At 43.4% G+C, this 19,239-nt stretch overlaps 2 protein-coding genes across 2 annotated transcripts; one reads left to right on the forward strand and one right to left on the reverse strand.

Moving 5' to 3' along the window:
• Positions 1 to 544: 544 nt before the first annotated feature.
• On the forward strand, positions 545 to 7,274 carry LOC133021348 (polypeptide N-acetylgalactosaminyltransferase 5). The gene is made up of 10 exons (XM_061088153.1): positions 545 to 1,859; positions 1,962 to 2,128; positions 3,090 to 3,209; positions 4,494 to 4,629; positions 4,758 to 4,877; positions 4,968 to 5,085; positions 5,174 to 5,503; positions 6,202 to 6,282; positions 6,600 to 6,752; positions 6,959 to 7,274. Exons 1-10 carry the CDS (start codon positions 766 to 768, stop codon positions 7,100 to 7,102), a joined length of 2,463 nt encoding a protein of 820 aa, XP_060944136.1. The 5' UTR covers positions 545 to 765; the 3' UTR covers positions 7,103 to 7,274.
• A 3,825-nt stretch (positions 7,275 to 11,099) lies between these two features.
• Positions 11,100 to 14,980, reverse strand: cytip (cytohesin 1 interacting protein). The gene is made up of 8 exons (XM_061088865.1): positions 14,796 to 14,980; positions 14,401 to 14,444; positions 14,169 to 14,223; positions 13,892 to 13,994; positions 13,590 to 13,683; positions 13,434 to 13,500; positions 12,696 to 12,762; positions 11,100 to 12,483 (listed from the first exon to the last, which is right to left on the reverse strand). Exons 1-8 carry the CDS (start codon positions 14,955 to 14,957, stop codon positions 12,008 to 12,010), a joined length of 1,068 nt encoding a protein of 355 aa, XP_060944848.1. The 5' UTR covers positions 14,958 to 14,980; the 3' UTR covers positions 11,100 to 12,007.
• Positions 14,981 to 19,239: the final 4,259 nt, after the last annotated feature.

Raw genomic sequence — 19,239 nt, forward strand, 5'->3', positions numbered from 1 at the left:
TGCTTACAATAGATGTCACCTGCATCTAATGACTTTAGAGCTACTTCTTAACAAAAAGGACTGGAGCAAACAATAAGCTGCAGCATTTCAGGCTTACACCCTGTTCGTCACCGTGAAGATGACATATTCATATCTGAATGTATTTTGAATGCAGGTGTTTCATTCAATCCCATTGCCATTGGTTTGACTAGGCCCCTTAGTGTATATCGTGTATATTGTGTATAATAGTGTATATTGTGTACATTGTGTATAAAAGTGTATATTGTGAATAATAGTGTATATTGTGTATAAAAGTGTATATTGTGAATAAAAGTGTGTTTTGTGTATATAAGGTATATAGTGTATTATAGTGCATATTGTGTGAACTCCACATCGACCTAACTTTCTCGCACACTTTCCTCTTTTACTGCTTTGTTTTGAAGGCGGAACTTTGCACTTCCTGTTCCGCCTCCACTTCCTCTCGCTGACTTTACTCTGGACTGGGCTCACGTTGACACGTTTCCTGTCCGCTCGACCAATCAGCGCGCAGCAGCCAGGACTCACGCTCTACGTCCTCAGACGAAACTTCCGCGTGTCAAGGAAACTTCAGAACCAACTTTTGTCTCTCGGAGAAGTTGCTGGTGCCACGCGAACATGGGTCCGGGCGGCTGGACGTGAGACTGGGACCACAGCGTGTGTGTGGGTGGGAGTGTGTGTGTGTGTTGTTGTGTGTGTGTGTGTGTGTGTCTTTGTGGGTGTGTGTGTGACAGCTCTCATGTGTGGAGCATGCCACGCAGGCAGCTGACCTCCACAGAACCTCCCGATCACAACACCAGAGACGTCACTCCCATACTCTTCATCCCCCCGAGGTTCGCGCTGCTTCCTGGAGGCTGCAGCATGATGAAGATGAGGAGGTACATGCGGGACAGCGGGAGGATCCTCACCTTCGTGTTCGTCGCCTCCGTCGTGTGGCTCCTGTTCGACATGGCTGCGCTGCGCCTCTCCTTCAACGACCCGAGCAGCCTGCTGCTGAAGGAACGGATGGTGAAGGAGAGGGAGCTCTCCAGGCTGCAGGCCAGGACCACCCAGCCGCCGGGGAGGAGGAAGTTCAGACACCCGGTGCAGAAGGTGGACCCGGCTCTAAAGCTCCCGGTGAAGGACGGCCTCGGCCCGGGCATCGACCTGGCACAGGTGTACAGACGGGGAAGAGGAGGGAGGCAGGAGCAGCTGGTGAAGAAGGGGAAGTCTGTGGAGGATCAGCCCAAGGGTGGTCCTAAACATGAGGAAGGGGCAAAGCATGTCCTGCCCGTGGAGAAGAAAGCGGTCAACTTGGATGTGAATGAGGCCAAGTTAGAGAGAAACAGTGTGGTAGATGTTCCTCAGGAAGTGGCGTTGCCTGCTGAAGGGTCTGAGGAGATCCAGGTGCCCGACGCAAAGAAAGAAGCTGGAGCCATTGTGGAGGAATCCGACTCAGATCAAGTCCGGGACAAAGTGGCCCGGCCTGAGGAGGCGCACCCAGCTGCACCCAATCCTGTCCAACCCGAGGAGGTCGAAGAGGAGGTCAAAGAGCAGAGGCAGGAGACTGGTAAGAAGGATGTAGGACCACCGAAGGACCCACATAAACCAGTAGAGCTTGAAGCTGGAGAGGGTTCAAAGGTCAAGGCCCCCAGGAAACCAGGGGGTGTCCACAAAGTTCTGTCCCTGGACGTGACCCAGAGTCCCAGAGACGACAAAGCTCTGGGACAGTTCGGTCACGCGGCGCTGGTCGGCAGAGAGGAAGACGTCGAGGTGAGGAGGAGATGGGATGAAGGTCATTTCAACGTCTACCTGAGCGACCGGATCCCGTTGGACCGCGCCATCCCGGAGACCAGGCCTGAGATGTGAGTGTGTGTGTGTGTGTGTCCCCCCCTGCACGTCTTCGCCTCTCAAACAGCTTCAACCGCCAAATCTGACCCGTGTCTTTCTTGCTTGGGCTCTTCAAGGTGCACACGCAACCTGGTCCACGACGACCTGCCCACCACCAGCGTGATCTTCTGCTTCGTGGACGAGGTGTGGTCCACGCTGCTGCGCTCTGTGCACAGCGTGATCAACAGGTCTCCAGAGCACCTGCTCAAGGAGATCATCCTGGTGGACGACTTCAGCACCAGAGGTAACGGTGTCCTGAGGGTCTCACAGAAGGAAGAGGGTCTCAAATACTGACGACACCAGAAAACTCATATTAAAGGGGTAATTCACTGAAAAAGATGGAGGGATGGGGGAAGAGTTCGAGTCCACAAAACACAACAGGAGTCTCAGGGGTAAACAGAGTTGCAGCCAAATCCAATGCAATGGGAGTAACTAGAGGAACAGATTCTTCAACCATCAAAAAATGACAGAAAAAAAGCTTAAATTGCCTCCATACTGCTCGTGTGGTGTCATCCAAGTGTCCTCTACACCATGAGGAGGAGACCAGAGGACACTCAGGCTAAAAACAGGATGTAAATTTCAATTCCAATATGAATGTTGGGCTTCCTAACACCTGGATGACACCACACGAGCAGCATGTTTTTTTGACATTTGAAGAATCTGTCCCCCAGTTACTTCAAGTGTGTTGTGAAGCAGCGTGGGATTATGGGAATTGTTGTCTTCACCCCCATTGCTTTTATGCTGAGCTTTAGCAACAGAGCGCTCAGCAAATGCAATGAATAAACGTGATCTATTACAAGTGACCGATACAAACAGTGGTTAAGTGAAAGGTGACCAAAGGGAACGTTGTGTGTCTTAGAGTCCCGCCCCTCTTTATTTGCTCATAACACTAAGGCAGCAGCTCACTGTTATTTTTATTATGGATTAATCTCTTCAGTATTCCTAATAAACAAATGTCTTTTTATATATTAAGAGAGTCCCATCACAGGTTCTATATAATATTATATGAAACTTTAGCAAATTATTATATTTAAGAATGTTAAGTAGTTTTAGCTCTGCTGCATAACAAGCAAACACAGTCTTCAGATAACAATCCTGGATGTTTAACCTCTATGTTTCTAATGATCATTAATATTCTGGAGTGCTCGTGTACGTTTTCTTTTCCTTGTGTGTAGTATTTTCACTGCTCTCTTGTTCCCCTGTAGATTATCTGAAGGAGCCTCTGGACAAGTACATGTCCAAGTTTCCCAAAGTGCGAATCATCCGTCTGAAGGAGCGTGAGGGTCTGATCCGAGCCAGGCTCGCCGGGGCTGCTGTCGCCAAAGGTAGAGATATCATTTACAGAATGGTTCATACACACACAGGTGATCAGGAGTGAGTGAGGGTGTGGATAAGAAAGCACATAAATATGTCAAATACGTCATGGTCGGACTTTGAAACTGAAAATACTCAGTCTACTCCAAATAATGGTTTCCTTGCTTCACAAGCTTATAGCTGCTGTTGTGTGACACTAACACACGTGAGTTGGACACAGACACTGTACAACCGGACATACAGGTCTGCAGCTCATCAGATATGAAGTACCTCATTGTTGTTCAAGTACATATTTTAGAATTAGTTACCACCAGTTGGTTGGCAGCACTGTGTGTGTGTGTGTGTGTGTGTGTGTGTGTGTGTGTGTGTGTGTGTGTGTGTGTGTGTGTGTGTGTGTGTGTGTGTGTGTGTGTGTGTGTGTGTGTGTGTGTGTGTGTGTGTGTGTGTGTGTAGATACAATTAGAACATGCTTTCTCAGGCAGTGAAATCATTACAAACATTAACAGTGTGATCCTCACTTTCTGGTTTGGTCGATTGAGTTTAATCTCAGGTACCCTCGTCTGTTTGTGAAACTCTAAATAGACACAGATACATTTACAGAAAGCCTGTGACTTTGTGTCTTTTGCAAATCCAAAATATTTCTTGTCTTTTTGCAGCTACGTTTGTCCCAACGTGCTCATTCGATTACACAAAACACACAAAGTAACAGATTCTGAAAGTTCATATATGTAACTACAATGGAACTCAGGAGAGCACATTCCTCTGCCACGGGCACACGATCCTACGCATGATTGTCGAGCTCTTAGAGTAGAAATATAAAAGAAAAAATGAAGTGTTATGGTAATTTAAATGAATCATTTGTTATAAAACAGTCCTACACTGTCGAACATCAAGATCTATAATAATAGTAATTAAAACGTACATTTTTATATTTCATTCCAAAGTGTCCTTTAATTAAGTCTTTCTCACTTTACATATTTAAGTGAGAGACACATTTAAGGTGACAAAGACAAGGTAATGCACAGAAAAGAGTTATAACAGTCTGCAAAAATGAATGAATCTTAAAGCAGTGGCATTAAAAACTCGCACATTTAGTTTCATTGCAATATGACATATACGACATAATATTATTATTGTATTTATTATCATTGTAGAAAAACTCTACTACTCTCCTGTCATACATATTATTATTCCCTCAACAAGCAGCTGCCCTCCAGTGTTAATGGGTCCCAGTGTTAAACTGCAGATAAGGTTGTTTGTATAACTGCAGCAGGATGTTTGCTCTCCTCATGCAGGCGATGTCCTCACCTTCCTGGACTCCCACGTGGAGTGCAACGTGGGCTGGCTGGAGCCGCTCCTGGAGCGAGTGTACCAGGATCGCAGGAAGGTTCCCTGTCCCGTCATCGAAGTCATCAGCGACAAGGACCTGAGGTGAGTGAATGAAACCGCACGTGACAAACCGGACAGAGCCTGCAGTCGTGATTTTGAGACTAATGTTGAACGTTGAATTGAAGATCTGTCACTTTGACTAAGCTTCTGTTCTGGCTCTTTCTCTTCAGTTATAATCTGGTCGACAACTTCCAAAGAGGTATTTTCAAATGGCCTCTGGTGTTCGGCTGGAGCCCAGTACCAGACAGCTACATAAAGGAAACCAACATGACCATTGCAGATCCCATCAGGTACTTTAAGTGTTTTTATGCTGATCCTCTGTTCATTCATTTTGTTCACGTATCATTGAGTTTAATATATGTATTTTTTTAATCTTCCAGGTGTCCAGTTATGGCTGGAGGCCTTTTCTCCATCGACAAAAAGTTCTTCTATGAGCTGGGTGCCTATGACCCAGGCCTGGATGTGTGGGGTGGGGAGAACATGGAGATTTCTTTTAAGGTATAGTTCTGAAATTATTATTCATGAATATTGACTTCAGTTGTTCGGGGTCTTCCCTGACGTGACTCCTCATCTGACATTCCAACAGATCTGGATGTGCGGGGGGGAAATCGAGATCATCCCCTGCTCTCGAGTCGGGCACATCTTCCGAGGACAGAACCCGTACAAGTTCCCCAAAGACAGGCAGAAGACGGTGGAGCGCAACCTCGCCCGGGTGGTGGAGGTCTGGCTGGACGATTACAAGGACCTCTTCTACGGCCACGGCTACCACCACCTGCTGGACAAGGAGGCCATCCACATCGGCAACCTCACCGACCAGATCCAGCTGAGGCAGAAGCTGCAATGCAAGAGTTTCAAGTGGTACCTGGACAACGTGTACCCGGACATGGTGGCTCCTTTAGTCAAAGCTGAAGGCATGGTATGTGGATTCTCTGCAGCAGCTTGTATTGCACGTATGTTTCTGTCTCTGTGTTTTGTTCACACGTTGGGTCAGTTTCGATAAGGAGTTTGACAGAAGAGATAATAGCAGCTTCACAATCATTTAGGGAAATGTAAACAAAGAAACTCCCAGTTTCCTCTGGGTCTTCAAAAAAGATTTTAAAAAGTCTACAATTCAATAATCTGAATCTGTCAGCATTCATTTAACACTGCTTCCGTCCTGTTTTAAATTAAGTTTAATAAGAAATATTTTGGTGGCTTACTTGGTAAGTAATCTCTCTGTGTGTTGTAGTTCTTTCTCAGGATACAGATATTAGCACGCTGTAATAAAACTACAAATAAGACCAACATTCTGATGGTACAAACACTCCAGTCAGGATTTATCGTTTTACTCTCTGCTACTGTAGACTACTTGTGTAAGTAATTCTGACATCACCCTACATCTGTCCCAGTTTACATAGGTCTTACATATCATTCATCATGGTCCTAAAAAGGTCTTAAATAGTCTTAATTTTAACTTGTTGAAACCTGCAGAAAACCCTGCAAACAGAGACTGTGGTTGTTCTCTTTATTCTGTCAGGATTCATCAAAGTAATAAAACAGGAACAAGTCAACAAATGTTTTCAGCAATGTTGTTTCATTTGTTTAAAAATTCCATCTCCTTCATTTTCCCTGTAGGTTTTCAACCTTGGCTTGAGGAAATGTCTCAGTCTGCAGAAAAGCTCCCTGTCCTTTGAGATATGTGATCTCAGTAGACAGGTAGGTGTCTTTATTTTATTTAACATATTATTTGACAGCAAATGTACTATTTCAGATTTGTCTGGGTGCTTCTGAGGACAGCAGGCAGACTTTAGTGTCCTGTGGAAACAGGAATAGACTTAGAGTCCAACATAGGACCGAAGCCACCATAAACAAGGGTGGAGCTCAAAACAGGACTGGGCTTTTCTAAATGTGGTCTTCTTGGATTCAGAAACCGCTCCTCTGAGCCATCATTCAACATCTTTCAACATCTTTCAGCTTTTCACAGAGCCTGATTACATTCTTGGCACTCCCATGTTTTTCTCTGTGGTTTTCAGAGTCAGCACTTTAATCACACCTGGATGAGGCACATTCGCCAGCAGGACGTGTGCATCGCTCCCGAAGGCAAAGGCAACGGCGTCGTTTTAAAATCATGTGACAATGCCAAGCTCGACATCCGCTGGTTCCATCAATCCACCAACTCCGCTCTGGTAGGCTGGTTTTGAGTGTCCTGTTTACTTTGTTGCTATCTTTGAATTTTTCCCTTTCCCCTGTTCCAAAGAATTCTTTGTATTCAAAGGTCAGGATTGCCCTGCCTCAAATCCAGCAGAAGCTAAATGTTGCCGTGTTGTAGGATCAGTATTTAGAGGCTAAAGCTTTGTTCGGTAATCACGTTTCCTGTTTTGTCTTTGTGAAGGCGGAGCACCTCATATCGGAGTCTGTGTCCCACCACATGTGCCTGGAGGCGGGACCTCAGGGTGACGCCATTTGCCTCAAGCCGTGTATGCCCACCAACGCCCTCCAAAAGTGGCAGTTCACACACTACCACCACATTCAGTGACGGGACCCACCTCGGTCTTCTTTGAATGTGTAGAACAAGCACTACAGAGACGTTCAGTGGCCGGACTCTGCAGAACGGTTTCTTGTCTGACCTCAAAACACGGGACTGCCGGCAGGAAGCTGGAGACGCTTCCATGGCAGTGACACGTGTGGTGTAAAGCAGACAGTGGGGGGGGGGGGGGGGTTGTGCAATGTTTGTAATGCCCTTTTAATTCATCGGCGTGGACTGACCTCGAGTTTATACATTTATACGCCTCAGATAATAGGGATTTTCTATCTGGTTATGGAAGTTTGCACAGGAAGTTTTTAAATGTTTTACAAAAACATTCTTTACCGTGGTATGTGGGGGGGATTTATTATTTTTGTTTAGTTTTTGTCAAATCTGGGCTACAGGTGAGAGTTCATGGAAGAACACTCCAACATTAATTTGTCACTTCACTATACCAAAGATTCAAAATAAGAAAAGATGAAAGAGTGCCTCGTAGATTGTAAAAAATGTCCCGATGGAGAAGCTGAGTAAAAAAATTAATTCAATTGCATGTAAAGTACAATTTATTTGTTTGTATAAGATGTGTCACATCTGCTTTTTAGATGTGTTTTGTATAATGAGGCTCTCGGGTGGAATGGCTGCTTCTCTGGTTTCTAATGTTGTGTCATTCAGCTGTAGATTTTTTTTTATTGTCTGTTGTATGATTTTATTTTTTGTCACTAGGTGGAAGTGTTAGATCGTTACACCCGAACAAACCTGTGCTGTGATTTCCTGATTATCTGATGGAAATGCATTTTCTTGAGAAAGTAAAACGGATGACGATAAAGATTTAAGTGCATATCTCTTTATTATAATTTTTTCTTCTTCTGTGTGGATAAGTAAGCAGGCTTAGTTAATCACTCAACAATGCTTCATCTAATAGTTTCACTACTCAGAGTCTCTCCAGAGGTTTAGATCCTGAAGCTCTAATACCAAACAACATCTTACTTATTACAGTTAGTCGGATTATAAATCTCAGAGCTTCTTATTTATTTAATCTGCTGTTTAAATACCTGCTTTACATAATGATGTTTCCAGGCTGAAACCAAATGAAGAGCCAAGAGACTCCGCTAATATTAATGACTGCAAAACAGATAGTTACAGTTAGTTCTGTTTGTCCTGGAGAGTTTTATCAAACACTTCAATGCATTATACAAGTCGATTTTAATTCTAATAATAAATATGGATGTGTGATATAGGAAACATGTAATCAGTTTCCTCAAACACTCATTCTTTGCTGGGGTATATCCAGAAGTTTCTTACAATTTCATAATCATGTACTCAAACTCATCGATCTTCTGCCGGGTGTTGCCTCGGCGGATCTTGCGGTAGGACACCGTGCTGTACTTGGACAAGTTGACGTGATCGAAGGAGTTCGGGTCAGCGGGCTTCTTCTGTGCAGGCAGGGTGGAGTAGCCCCGACAGGTGGAGCCCTGACGAAACCCCACAGCATCATGGGAGTTGGGGTCCTGCTCAGGCCTCTGCTTGTCCTTCATTCTTCCATCACCTGATATCTGGAGGTCGGCATCGGACGTTTCCTTAGGGACGTCTGCCTCCTCCCTCAGCCTCGAACAACTCTCCTCCTCAGTCACATGTACAGATTCAGGGTTTGGTGTCTGAGCCTCTTTCTCATCTTTGACTTGTAGATTTGCTGAAAGGGGAAGGAAGAGAGAAAAACCTTTTGTACTCTGTAAATAAAAACCTTCACTATCAATACATTTCACCACACAAAATACCAAACTCCCTCTTACCTGTGTCTGATGATACTTCCGACCCAGCCCGTGTTTGCACGTCTGCATTTGTACAGTTTGGTTGCAGAGATTCTCCGCTAGTGCTCATGAAGGTCTCTGAACTGGGATCAGTCTCTGAACTGGGATCAGCCTCTGCTCCTGCATGTGTAGAATCTGACTCATGCACCAGTTCAGTCTTTTGACTCTGGAGCTCTTGGCATTCCTCTTCTCGCTCTGTCAGGAGAGTCGTTGGCTTCTCCATCTCTAAATTGTCCTTGCCCTCCTCCCTCTGAGGGACGGGTTCTGCACCAGCATCACAAGATGCGTCGCCTTTCACATCCTGATGAGTCTGGTCCTCGTCGCTGTAGAACACAGAGTCGTCTCCTTCCTCCATCGACCACACTTCTCTCTCCTCGGGCTGGTCCAGGGTCTGCAGGGTGTCCACCGTGAACCCCCCAATGATCTCCAGCACTTGGGACACCAGGGCGTTTTCCTCTACCGTGAGTCTCGGGGGCTTTGGGGGTGGCTGGCTTGAATCCATCTCCGTCCGTCTGGTTTTCTTTCCTCTGTGATGTTAAAAAAACCCCAGCTCTGATGCTCTCAGTTGATCTCTGCAGAGGTAACAATCAGAGGTTAAACATCCTCAGACTCGGCTGCTCCAGCGTTTCCAAATGTGTCATCAAAACACTGGTTTCTTGTCCAGCATTGTCTTAAAGTTGGAAAAGAATGTGTGTAAGGTCCAGCTCTGTACCATGTCATTCTGTGTGCGTGCTGAAATGACTGAAGAACAGGGGTTTTGTTGTGGACCCAACAAAGCTTCTTTGTTGCTCTGGCCTCTGCATATAGAGCGATTGTACTCATTCTCTAATCTCTGCTGGGTGACCACTTCTCCTCTGGAACGTTTTCAGTCTGGATTAACATTCTTCACATAGGTTTTCTTCTAAGTATTTTACTGACTGAAACAGTAACGTCTGTGCACGTCCTGAGACCAAGCCCTGTTAGGTCTTGAGTTTTAAATGCATAATGGGAACTGTTGGGTTTCTACATAAAGTTAAGGTCTTGACATTATTATGTTATGATTTGGCACTTAAATTGGACTGAAAATATCTTTTAATACAATCAAATCTTAATTTTGCCATGGACTTTTGTGTGAATCTCCTTGTTTAGATAAGTGCTATACAAATATAAGTTATAAAAGTGATAAAGATCTTAAGTAAGGCGCCTGAGAGGCTGTCAAAACAGTGGATGCAGTAAATTAGCTGAATTCATTTACTCGAGTACTGTAGGTACCTTACTTTGAAGAAGTCACATTTATCTGAGAGCTGAAGCAACATTATCTTTTTAGTTAAAGATTTTACAAAAGAAATTTGATTTTCTTGTAAATACTAATTCTTAGAGGTTAAATCATTGGTTCCCAATTGTTTGGGATTGTACTATCTTGCAAAAGCTCTTGTGTCTCATGAGGCTCTTTGCCACATTTCAAGTGAAGTGAATTATTAACATTTCATACACATTGAAGCATCTGTCTTTGGAGAGGGGACATTTTTCTGGACCATGTACCGGTACTTTTGTTGCTTAAGGTCATTTCTGTACTGAGACAGATATTTGTTTCTTTTTTTGTATATCAAGCTTAATCTATATTTATACATTAAAAAACAATTTAACATATATTATATTTTGTACAAATTTAAACATTTAATTTTAATTTTCTTCTTCAAAATGCAATCTGAAAAATAAATGATCTCTCTATCAAAATAAAGTGCATCAGTACATTTGAATAGTAACAAAGAGTAAGAAAGCAGGTAATTTATCAAAAGGTAATGATGCATGGAACTATCTCTCTCTCTCTCTCTCTCTCTCTCTCTTTTCTCTCTCTCTCTCTCTCTCTCTCTCTCTCTCTCTCTCTCTCTCTCTCTCTCTCTCTCTCTCTCTCTCTCTCTCTCTCTCTCTCTCTCTCTCTCTCTCTCTCTCTCTCTATGTCTCTCTCTCCTTCTGCAGCAGGAAACCAGAGAAGTGCAACTTATTACAGGAAACATGGTGGGCTGCTTTGCATACGTTTTATAGCTTCTATTTGAAAACAATCGTAATTTCTCCAAAATAACCTGCATCATTTACAAATGTTTTATTTGAGCTAAGTTGTAATAAGTCAACCCTTTACTGTTGAAACCATAACTGGCATTATTGCATTATTATCAGTTAGAGACAGAAAACACAGGCAGGTTTATAAAACTTATCAAGTATATTGTATTTGGATGCATTTACAAATTTGTTGCATCATGGTCGTGTGTAAAAATGCTACAGAATGAATCAATCATTTACTTAACACTCAAATGTGAAACATATGCATTTACAAGAAGCGGTTTCAGTTCATCCGACCAACGAAAGTGAGGCGTATGAAAATAGTTGTAGAAATGAAAACAGGTAAGTTGTACCCAAACCCACATCCTGTTTTGAGCCGAGCAGACGTCAACGCAAGCACACGTACAAAGAGTCATTCTCATTTATACAAGTCACAGTATTCACATTTTAAAGTCCAAGGTGATTTTTACCTCCACCAAGGAGGTTATGTTTTCACCCCTGTCCGTTTGTTTGTTTGTTTGTTTGTTTGCAAGCAAGATACAACTTGGTGGAAGGAAACAGCCTGGGTGGGTTTTGATGCGGATCCTGTTCAGGGGACAGATCCAGAAGTAGTTTTTCAACATTTCCTCAATTTCTCTCATATTAATGATGAGAAAGATCCACACATTTAGGGAACTCTCTGAAATTTGGTGCAGCTTCATGGAGTCAAAGTCGACTGTTGGCCTTGGTAGAGGATTGTGCATTGCTGAATGCTTTCTAGTATACAAACCATGATTAGGACATGAGAAAAAACTACATTTATTAAAGTTATATGGGTAAATAATTTTGTTTTTTAGACATTACAATCTGATGCAAACCTTAATTCAATCACTTCACAGTTTCATAATGCTTTTGTGCCAGGCTCATCTCTAAAGTTCAGGAGACCCTTCACAATGTCTGTCTCCATTAAAGCCAATGCTTGAGATTTTGAAAGAACCTCTTTGAGTGCGTAAACACTTCACTGCAAAGTCTCACAGCATGAACACCCTTGTTAGTTTGTAGAGGAGACGAGGAGCGTGTGAACAACAAGTCACTGAGTGTTGGTCTCGTCCTCCTCAACGGATCGCTGGAGTCCAGGAATCAACTTGAGGATGTGTTTGCGAACACTGGCTCGCCGGCCCTTCCTGGGCAGGGTCCCGAACAAGGAGGTGATCCTGGTCTCATCCCACGAGGGCGAGAGGGAGCTGCTGCTGCCGGCGAAACTGGAGCTGCTGGAGCGGCCGATGGAATGTTGGTGGTGCTGATGGCCGGAGCTCAGTGAGAACCTGCTGGAGCTGTCCTTGGAGAGGAAATCTCTGGAGAAGAAGCAGCTGTCGTCTGGGTTGCTGGCTGCACTGCAGGGGCTCGGGGAGCACATGTCCCCAAACACGCTGATCTGGTCACTGTCATCGGTGGCAGCGCTCCTGTAGCTGCTGTCACTGGAGAAACGCCGGCCATGTGCTCGGCCTGTGGGGGAGCTCAGAGAGGAGTCCGTGGAGAGGTGGAAGCTGCTGTCGTTCAAGTTACCTGAAAACACAATCAAGTCCCAGTTAGTGAGAACTCCAGCTGTCGAGAAGTTTGATAAAGGAAGTTTGTCAGCAGCTTCAACAGTTCATATCTCTGGGGAACTCCTCCATCCAATTTAGCTTGAGCACGCACTTCAATTCGCAGTAGAAACAAGCGACACTGACTGTGAGAAAGGAAGTACGTGTGGTTTGACAGCTGAGTCAAAGACTCACCTCGCATCAGGCGTCTTTCCTGTAATGTGAGCGCTTGCAGCTCCATCCGTTTCTCATGTAGTGATTGCTGTATGGGCAAAAAAATAAGAAAAAAAACACAATGATTTAATTTTAAGTCATTCTTTAACTGATGCATTCAGAAGTTTCCCCAACAAATACAATCTCTCAGTCTGACATGTGAGTTATATTCATGCAGTAGGTCAACTGGTATTTAAATGCAGTGCTGCGGTTTTGCTCATGTAGACAAATGTCTGGCTTTTATAATTTGGTAAAGGTCAAGGGGGGGGGGGGTTCTACAGGGTTCCATTCTGGGGCCCATGTTATTGTCACGGTATTGTTTATGTGTACAGGGTGTGTCTGTTTATGCACCTTACTGGACTCTATATTATCATTTTAAGTGTGTATATGTGACTTTGTTTTCTGTCTTACTTATCTTTATTTTAATATTAGTGTTTTTTTTTATAGTTTTAGTCTTAAGTCTAATCATTTTATTGTGAATTTGCTGACTCTCATAGGTAGTCATATTAATTTCAGCATGTTAATTTTGTATTTCAGAATTTACTGAAATTGTTTAAAATATTATAGAGGCTTTAAAATGGGCCTGTTGGATTGCCTGATGGCCTCTGCACTGTTTATTAATTGTCATTTTTCTTTAAAAAAATATTCTTGGTTAAATAAAAATGTAAGGATTCATACACATCATGTCCATCTAAGAAAGGCAGGGCTGAGGAGACGCACCTTGAGCAGGTTCACCCTCTTCTCCAGCTCGATCTGCTTCACCACGTTCCCACAGACAGTCTCCATCCTGGAATCACAACATGTCACACAAGGTTACACACGCACTTTCACCACAAACGCTGCTATCAGGCTGTTCCTATCACTGCTGTCACTCACTTCAGACTGTTGGTTGATTCTCTTATCAGAGCAAGTATGTCCTGGTGAGACGACCCTTCGATGCTGACCCCGTTGATGGTGACGATCACATCGCCTACAGGGAATGAGGATGTAAAAAAAAAGGGAAGTAATAAGTTACAAGAAAACCAGTTTGTGTTATATTGTTTTGAGCATCAGCTAGGGTGTTGGTGGGTGGGTAGGGCGGCAGTTTACATGCGTTGCAAGATATATTTCTGTCAATCTATGCACACCAGAAATATACAATGAGGTTTGACAGTTGTCTATGTGCGTGGAAACTTCACCTGCGGTCAGGCCTGCGCTCTCTGCCGCACTGTCCTCCTGCACGTTGCTCACAGACGTGCACATCTCCACTGCAGAGATGTTCTTCAGCTGCAGTCCGTAGGTCTGCAACCAAAAACAAGCGTGTCACAAAGGAGCCAAAATAATAATTTCCACAAAAAAGCTTGAACATAGAGATTTTGAACATAGAATGAGCATTCAAATGATCCTAAAAGTAGAGCTGAGAAAGCATGAAACTTACGCTTGATTACAGTTTTTATAAAATGTTGTGAAGCTTACCTGAATTTCAAACCCGAATGTTTCATTGTCTTGCTTTTCCAGTACAATTGTTGTCCTGTGCAAATGAACAAGGAAGGAACTTAGGAACTTCTCTGCAATACGTACAATGTTCCTTTTAATCAAAAAACAAATAGTAAAAAAAAAAAAAAAAAATGCAATATATATTATTTTACATGCAGTTAAGCCACGGGAGTGACCCAGACGAATTGCACATGGGGTTTGATAGATTTACCTTTGTGGGTCAGAGTAGTCGACCAGTGAGTTGGTTCGCTTGGGCTGCAAACAGAGAAATGCAAATTTCTTCATTAAAACAATAAAATGGGATTCATTTTGAAGCCTGGTGAAGCTAAGTAAGTGAGAACATGTTGATCCTATAGTGTTACACAACTCAAAAGATTAAAATTGTTAAAAGGCTTTTGGGCAGTTGCAGGGAGCTGCTGTGTTTATCCTTCACAGTTTGTGCCAATCAGGGAAATGTTTCTCGTTTTAAAAACAATAATGTAAAAGAAAAATCTAGCTGCAATCTTATGTCTTTATTCAGTAGTAGTTCACTATCCCCTTTGATTTAATTTGTTCACTTTACATCTTTTTTTAAAATCATATGCTACACTTGAGTGATGGTCTCACCTTGCAGTCTCGGGGCAGTGAGCTTGAGTTCTGCCGGAGTCGATCCTTGCTCCCCCTCAGGGAACGCCGGGACCACAGAGAACCTTTCTTCCTCTGAGTGTTATCCACAATCTCCTGACCTCCCTGGCGCTGAAGCCCATTGAAGTTCATGGTGGACTGCATGGTGGAGTAGTCCTCAAAGCACCATCCTGTCCTGCCGCGGCAGCTCTGACTGTGTGGCCCTGCCTCGCCGTGCAGCCAAGGGTAAAAAGTGTCAAAGCGGAAATCCGCGTCATGTGATGATTGTGGTCGACCCGCGTCTGCAAAACACAGCCTCACATACGCTCTTTCCTGTTCACCAATTTTAACACCTGTTCTCGAGAAAGTTTGGTCGGTCGTTTTGAAAAGAAAAGGAAGTACAATGTTTAATTCCCCTTCAAACAGTCCCTTTCCTTTTCTGCAGTCTTAGCAATTCGATTTATGGTCTGTCAGAAATCAGTAATGCATGAGAAACTGCCACCTCATGCCTCCACACCACAGCCACCTGCCCCCAGCCTGTCTCACTCTCACTTTCTCAATGGGCTAAGCTTCAGCCTGAGCCCCGGGTCCTGCGTTCTGCCGGGCAGGGAGACTTGTCTTGTGAAGACAGACAAAAGGCTGAGTTAGCTCAGGGCCATTGTCACGCTCCCCACACAAACAGCATGGGTCATTGGGCTGAAGGCATCAGACATGGTTGGATCAAAAGAAAAATCACACAAATACACACGCACACACATACACAGGCCGGCAGCCGGCGAGACGACGGCTGATTGGTCAAAGAAAACTAAACCAAAGGGCAAAAAGCTTCTCCCACTAGGACCTGTGCCTTCAAAAGGTACATTGTGTAATCTGTGGGGAAAGAATATCACCTCTCACCGTGCAAAAAAAAAATCCAAGAGTTTGTCGGGCAGGAGAAATTTCGGCCTCAGCTCTGTACATATGAACACAATGAAACTATAGCAGATCACAGCACTCCCCCTCTGCCCCACTGACCCTCGGCAGAGATGTTGAAATGACCACAGGACTATGATTAAGATTAAGATACATTAAGATACATTTATTTGTCCCAAACACATGCACAGACATGCACACTCATGCAATTGTAGGGAAATGTAACCTCTGCTTTTAACCCATCTGGTGCAGGACACACACAGCAGTGGGCAGCCATGTACGGCGCCCGGGGAGCAGATGTTTGGGGAGTAAGGTGCCTTGCTCAGGGGCACTAGACAGGGTAGGGAGAATCCTCTTGGATTTTTTGACAGATCAATCCAGGTTTGTCTTTTACAGATGACAAATCCACATCCATGTTTCTCTTACTTTATGAACTGATACGTCATAATTAGTTTGGTGAAAGCAGCTCACACTGAGGGAGGAGAAGCATTCGGATGGACTTTCATTAAAGGGATAGTTCACAGAAAAAGTACTCATTAGCTACTCAGCACTAAGCCGATGGAGGGGTGGGTGAAGTGTTTCAGTCCACAGAACACTTTTGGAGTTTCAGGGGTATACAGTGTTGCAGCCAAATCCAATACAATTCAAGTCAATGGGGATCCCTTTCACACAATATGCCTCCATACTGCTGTGGTGTCATCCATTTACACCATGTTATATATATTTATATAACTGAAACATAACTAATGGAAGACTTTATTTGTTGCTGATTGTTAATAAGCAATACATTATAGAAACTTTGCTTAGTGTTTTATCAATGGGTAAGTGCAGTTGGCTTCCAGTAAACTGTGTGACCTTCTCTTAGGTGACAAGCAGCGTATGTAAAATATGTGAAAGCAGCAGAATCTGACAGGAATGACTCATCTGTGTCGAGCTGATGGCCTCAGCGCTCCTGCTTTATTTCCTCGGTCTAACGGACAAATCCACATCGCACACAGCAAACGGAGCATCAGAAGATAAGATGAGTCATGTCAGTTAAAGTAAGAGAGGGACGCTCCGAGAAATCTGTGCTACGTGCAGCAGCGCGCAAACCCCTGATCGACACACTGACCTCACTCAGCTCTACACAGAATGAATAGTGCAAGAGATAAGATCTGTTGCAGTGGCGTAAAATCCCCATCAGAACTGCTTTATACGTAGAATCAAAATGACTGGAGTGAAATAAAGGAGAGCGGGTCTGGTTTTATGAAAGCAGTATCACATTTATTCATATTTAGCCGTATCATACACAATATATAAAAAAAGACACCAGTCAGAAATTGCACATGGTAGTCACTTCTCTTTGGAAGGACGTATAAGTCTTTTACACACGTGTGCGCTCACTTCTTTTGGACGTTGCTGTCTGATTCTTGAAGAAGCAGATGGGAAACAACACACAAGGTAGAAGCTTGGCTCTGCATGAAAAGCCAGTTTACAGTGCAGGTGTTTTCAGCGGCAGAGGCAGAGCTGAACGCTTACATACTGCATTTTTCAATATTTCCTATTCTTTGCAACACAGTCGAACAGTTATTCCATCACTGAAGTCGACTTATCATTTCACAGAAAGAAGAAAAACCTTAAAAACTTGCACATGATCCGATATTCACAAGGAAAGCCACATTCTACTGCACAAAGCTTATTTTTCAAGAGGCAATGCTTCCTGTCATGGATCATCCAGTACCTCTGATACCTTCATGACAGGAAAATACAGACTGTGGTCAACACTGATTCTAAGCAGCAATGTGAACGTATGTAACTAAAGAAAATAGGAACATACTGGACATGAATCATAGGAAACATGGAAAGTATTGTTTTCATCCACAGCACCGGTTTCACAGTTTCACAAACGCTACAATGATTAATCAAATTCACCATCTTTAAATAAAGGGTCACTTCACATACGCGCAAGCCTTCACACGTGAGTGCACACAGCAGCTTTTTTCACTTTCAATAGCGAGATTAGGTATTTCAACATTTTCTTTGATTTCTCAGAGAATAATTAAAGCATATTGATGATGAATTTAACATAAGCAGACTGATTGTGCACTTTACTGAGCGTCATTCTAGTTATGCATTGTCATTATTTTATTTTTCATTGATTTATCTTGTTTGTGTTGTCTTCATCATATGGCCTTACAGCAATCTGCTGTAGAATTGCATCAGGCTAATAGGATATAATTTAAAATCTAGTTTAAATTGTACAATTTGAATAAATGGTTCAAGGGTAAAAAATATATATTTAAGAGAAACACAACACACATTTATACATTCATGAATAAGCTTCAGCTCATCAGCCGTCAGAGAGCAGCTCTCTGCAGCAACTGAAACTGGTAAATGTGCAAAGATTCAATGCACAAGTTCCTAGATTAAGCAGCACTTTTTACCTCAAAGTAGCAGTTTCAAAATGAATTTGATGGCATGCTGACTTGGAAAAGAGAGACAGTCAGTCAGTCTCACGCCCACTCATCACACTGAACCCGTCTTATTTCTATGTAACTTTGGTGAGCTGGTGCGATCTCCTGTGAGAGGTGTGGAACTGACTGACAGTCGTGGTCATTATCTACTCACCACTATGATGATGGAGGGAGAGGGGGGTGGGGTGGCACAACATGCCTCTATACTGCTCGTCTGGTGTCATCCAAGAGTCCACAAGCCCCGACATTCATATTAGACTGGAAACTAGGTCATTTCCACTGTGTTTTAGGCTTAAAGCTAGCAGAAGATAGTATTTCCCAACGTCGCTGAATGCACCTCTCTAGATATCAGAGGACTTTATGGGCTTAAAACTTGGTGTAGATCTGGGCTTGTGGACACTTGGATGACACCACACGAACATTTATGGTTTATTTCTGTTATTTCATTACGTCTGAAGCTTTGGTCACAAGGTCACTGCAACACTGTTTATCCCTGAGGCTCCTAAAGTGTTTTGTGGACTCAAACACTTCACCCACTCCTCCATCGGCCTAGTGGTGACTAGATAATGAGTGAATTTCCTTTTTGGGGGATCTATCCCTTTAAATTGTCAGGATCCGGTCCAGTGAGTTAAAGATTAATGCTGAACCGTGGATCTGTTAAAAAGACATAGAATTAATTAAATAACAATGATATTAAGAGTTTAGTGTAGCTTTTACAGAAGCAGCACTTCTGGGTCAGGAAGCCGGGGATCATGGGTAATATCTACTGTTCAGTTGTGTTCCAGTTTACACTCCACAGATCGATAGACTTAGTTTTGTCTCTATATGGAAACACAGAACCCAACAGAGTAGATCACCATGTGGGACTGCAGAGGGCGCTGTTTCTCAGTTAAAGTGACATAGTGTTGCTTTAACTTATTTTTTTATATTACACAGCACTATTATTCTTACAGTAGAAGTTGTCTAATGAGGCTTTTACAACTTGGAGAGATCGTTGCAGTCCTTACATCGTTACTAGAAGTCAGTCAAACACAAGAGTTCGGCCTGAGGGTTGTGCCAGAGAAAATAGTTGTTTTGGTCCA

Source organism: Limanda limanda, chromosome 16, assembly GCF_963576545.1.
Source record: "Limanda limanda chromosome 16, fLimLim1.1, whole genome shotgun sequence".
In the NCBI taxonomy this organism is placed as follows: domain Eukaryota; kingdom Metazoa; phylum Chordata; class Actinopteri; order Pleuronectiformes; family Pleuronectidae; genus Limanda; species Limanda limanda.

Excerpts from the sequence above, each read along its gene's own strand:
- LOC133021348 (XM_061088153.1), top strand. The coding sequence starts at position 766 with ATGCCACGCAGGCAGCTGACCTCCACAGAACCTCCCGATCACAACACC. Across the intron at positions 2,129-3,089 it reads GGACGACTTCAGCACCAGAG|ATTATCTGAAGGAGCCTCTG; the intron begins GTAACGGTGTCC and ends GTTCCCCTGTAG. Across the intron at positions 5,086-5,173 it reads ACATGGAGATTTCTTTTAAG|ATCTGGATGTGCGGGGGGGA; the intron begins GTATAGTTCTGA and ends ACATTCCAACAG.
- cytip (XM_061088865.1), bottom strand. The coding sequence starts at position 14,957 with ATGCAGTCCACCATGAACTTCAATGGGCTTCAGCGCCAGGGAGGTCAG. Across the intron at positions 13,684-13,891 it reads GAGCGCAGGCCTGACCGCAG|GCGATGTGATCGTCACCATC; the intron begins GTGAAGTTTCCA and ends CATTCCCTGTAG. Across the intron at positions 13,501-13,589 it reads GAATCAACCAACAGTCTGAA|GATGGAGACTGTCTGTGGGA; the intron begins GTGAGTGACAGC and ends TTGTGATTCCAG.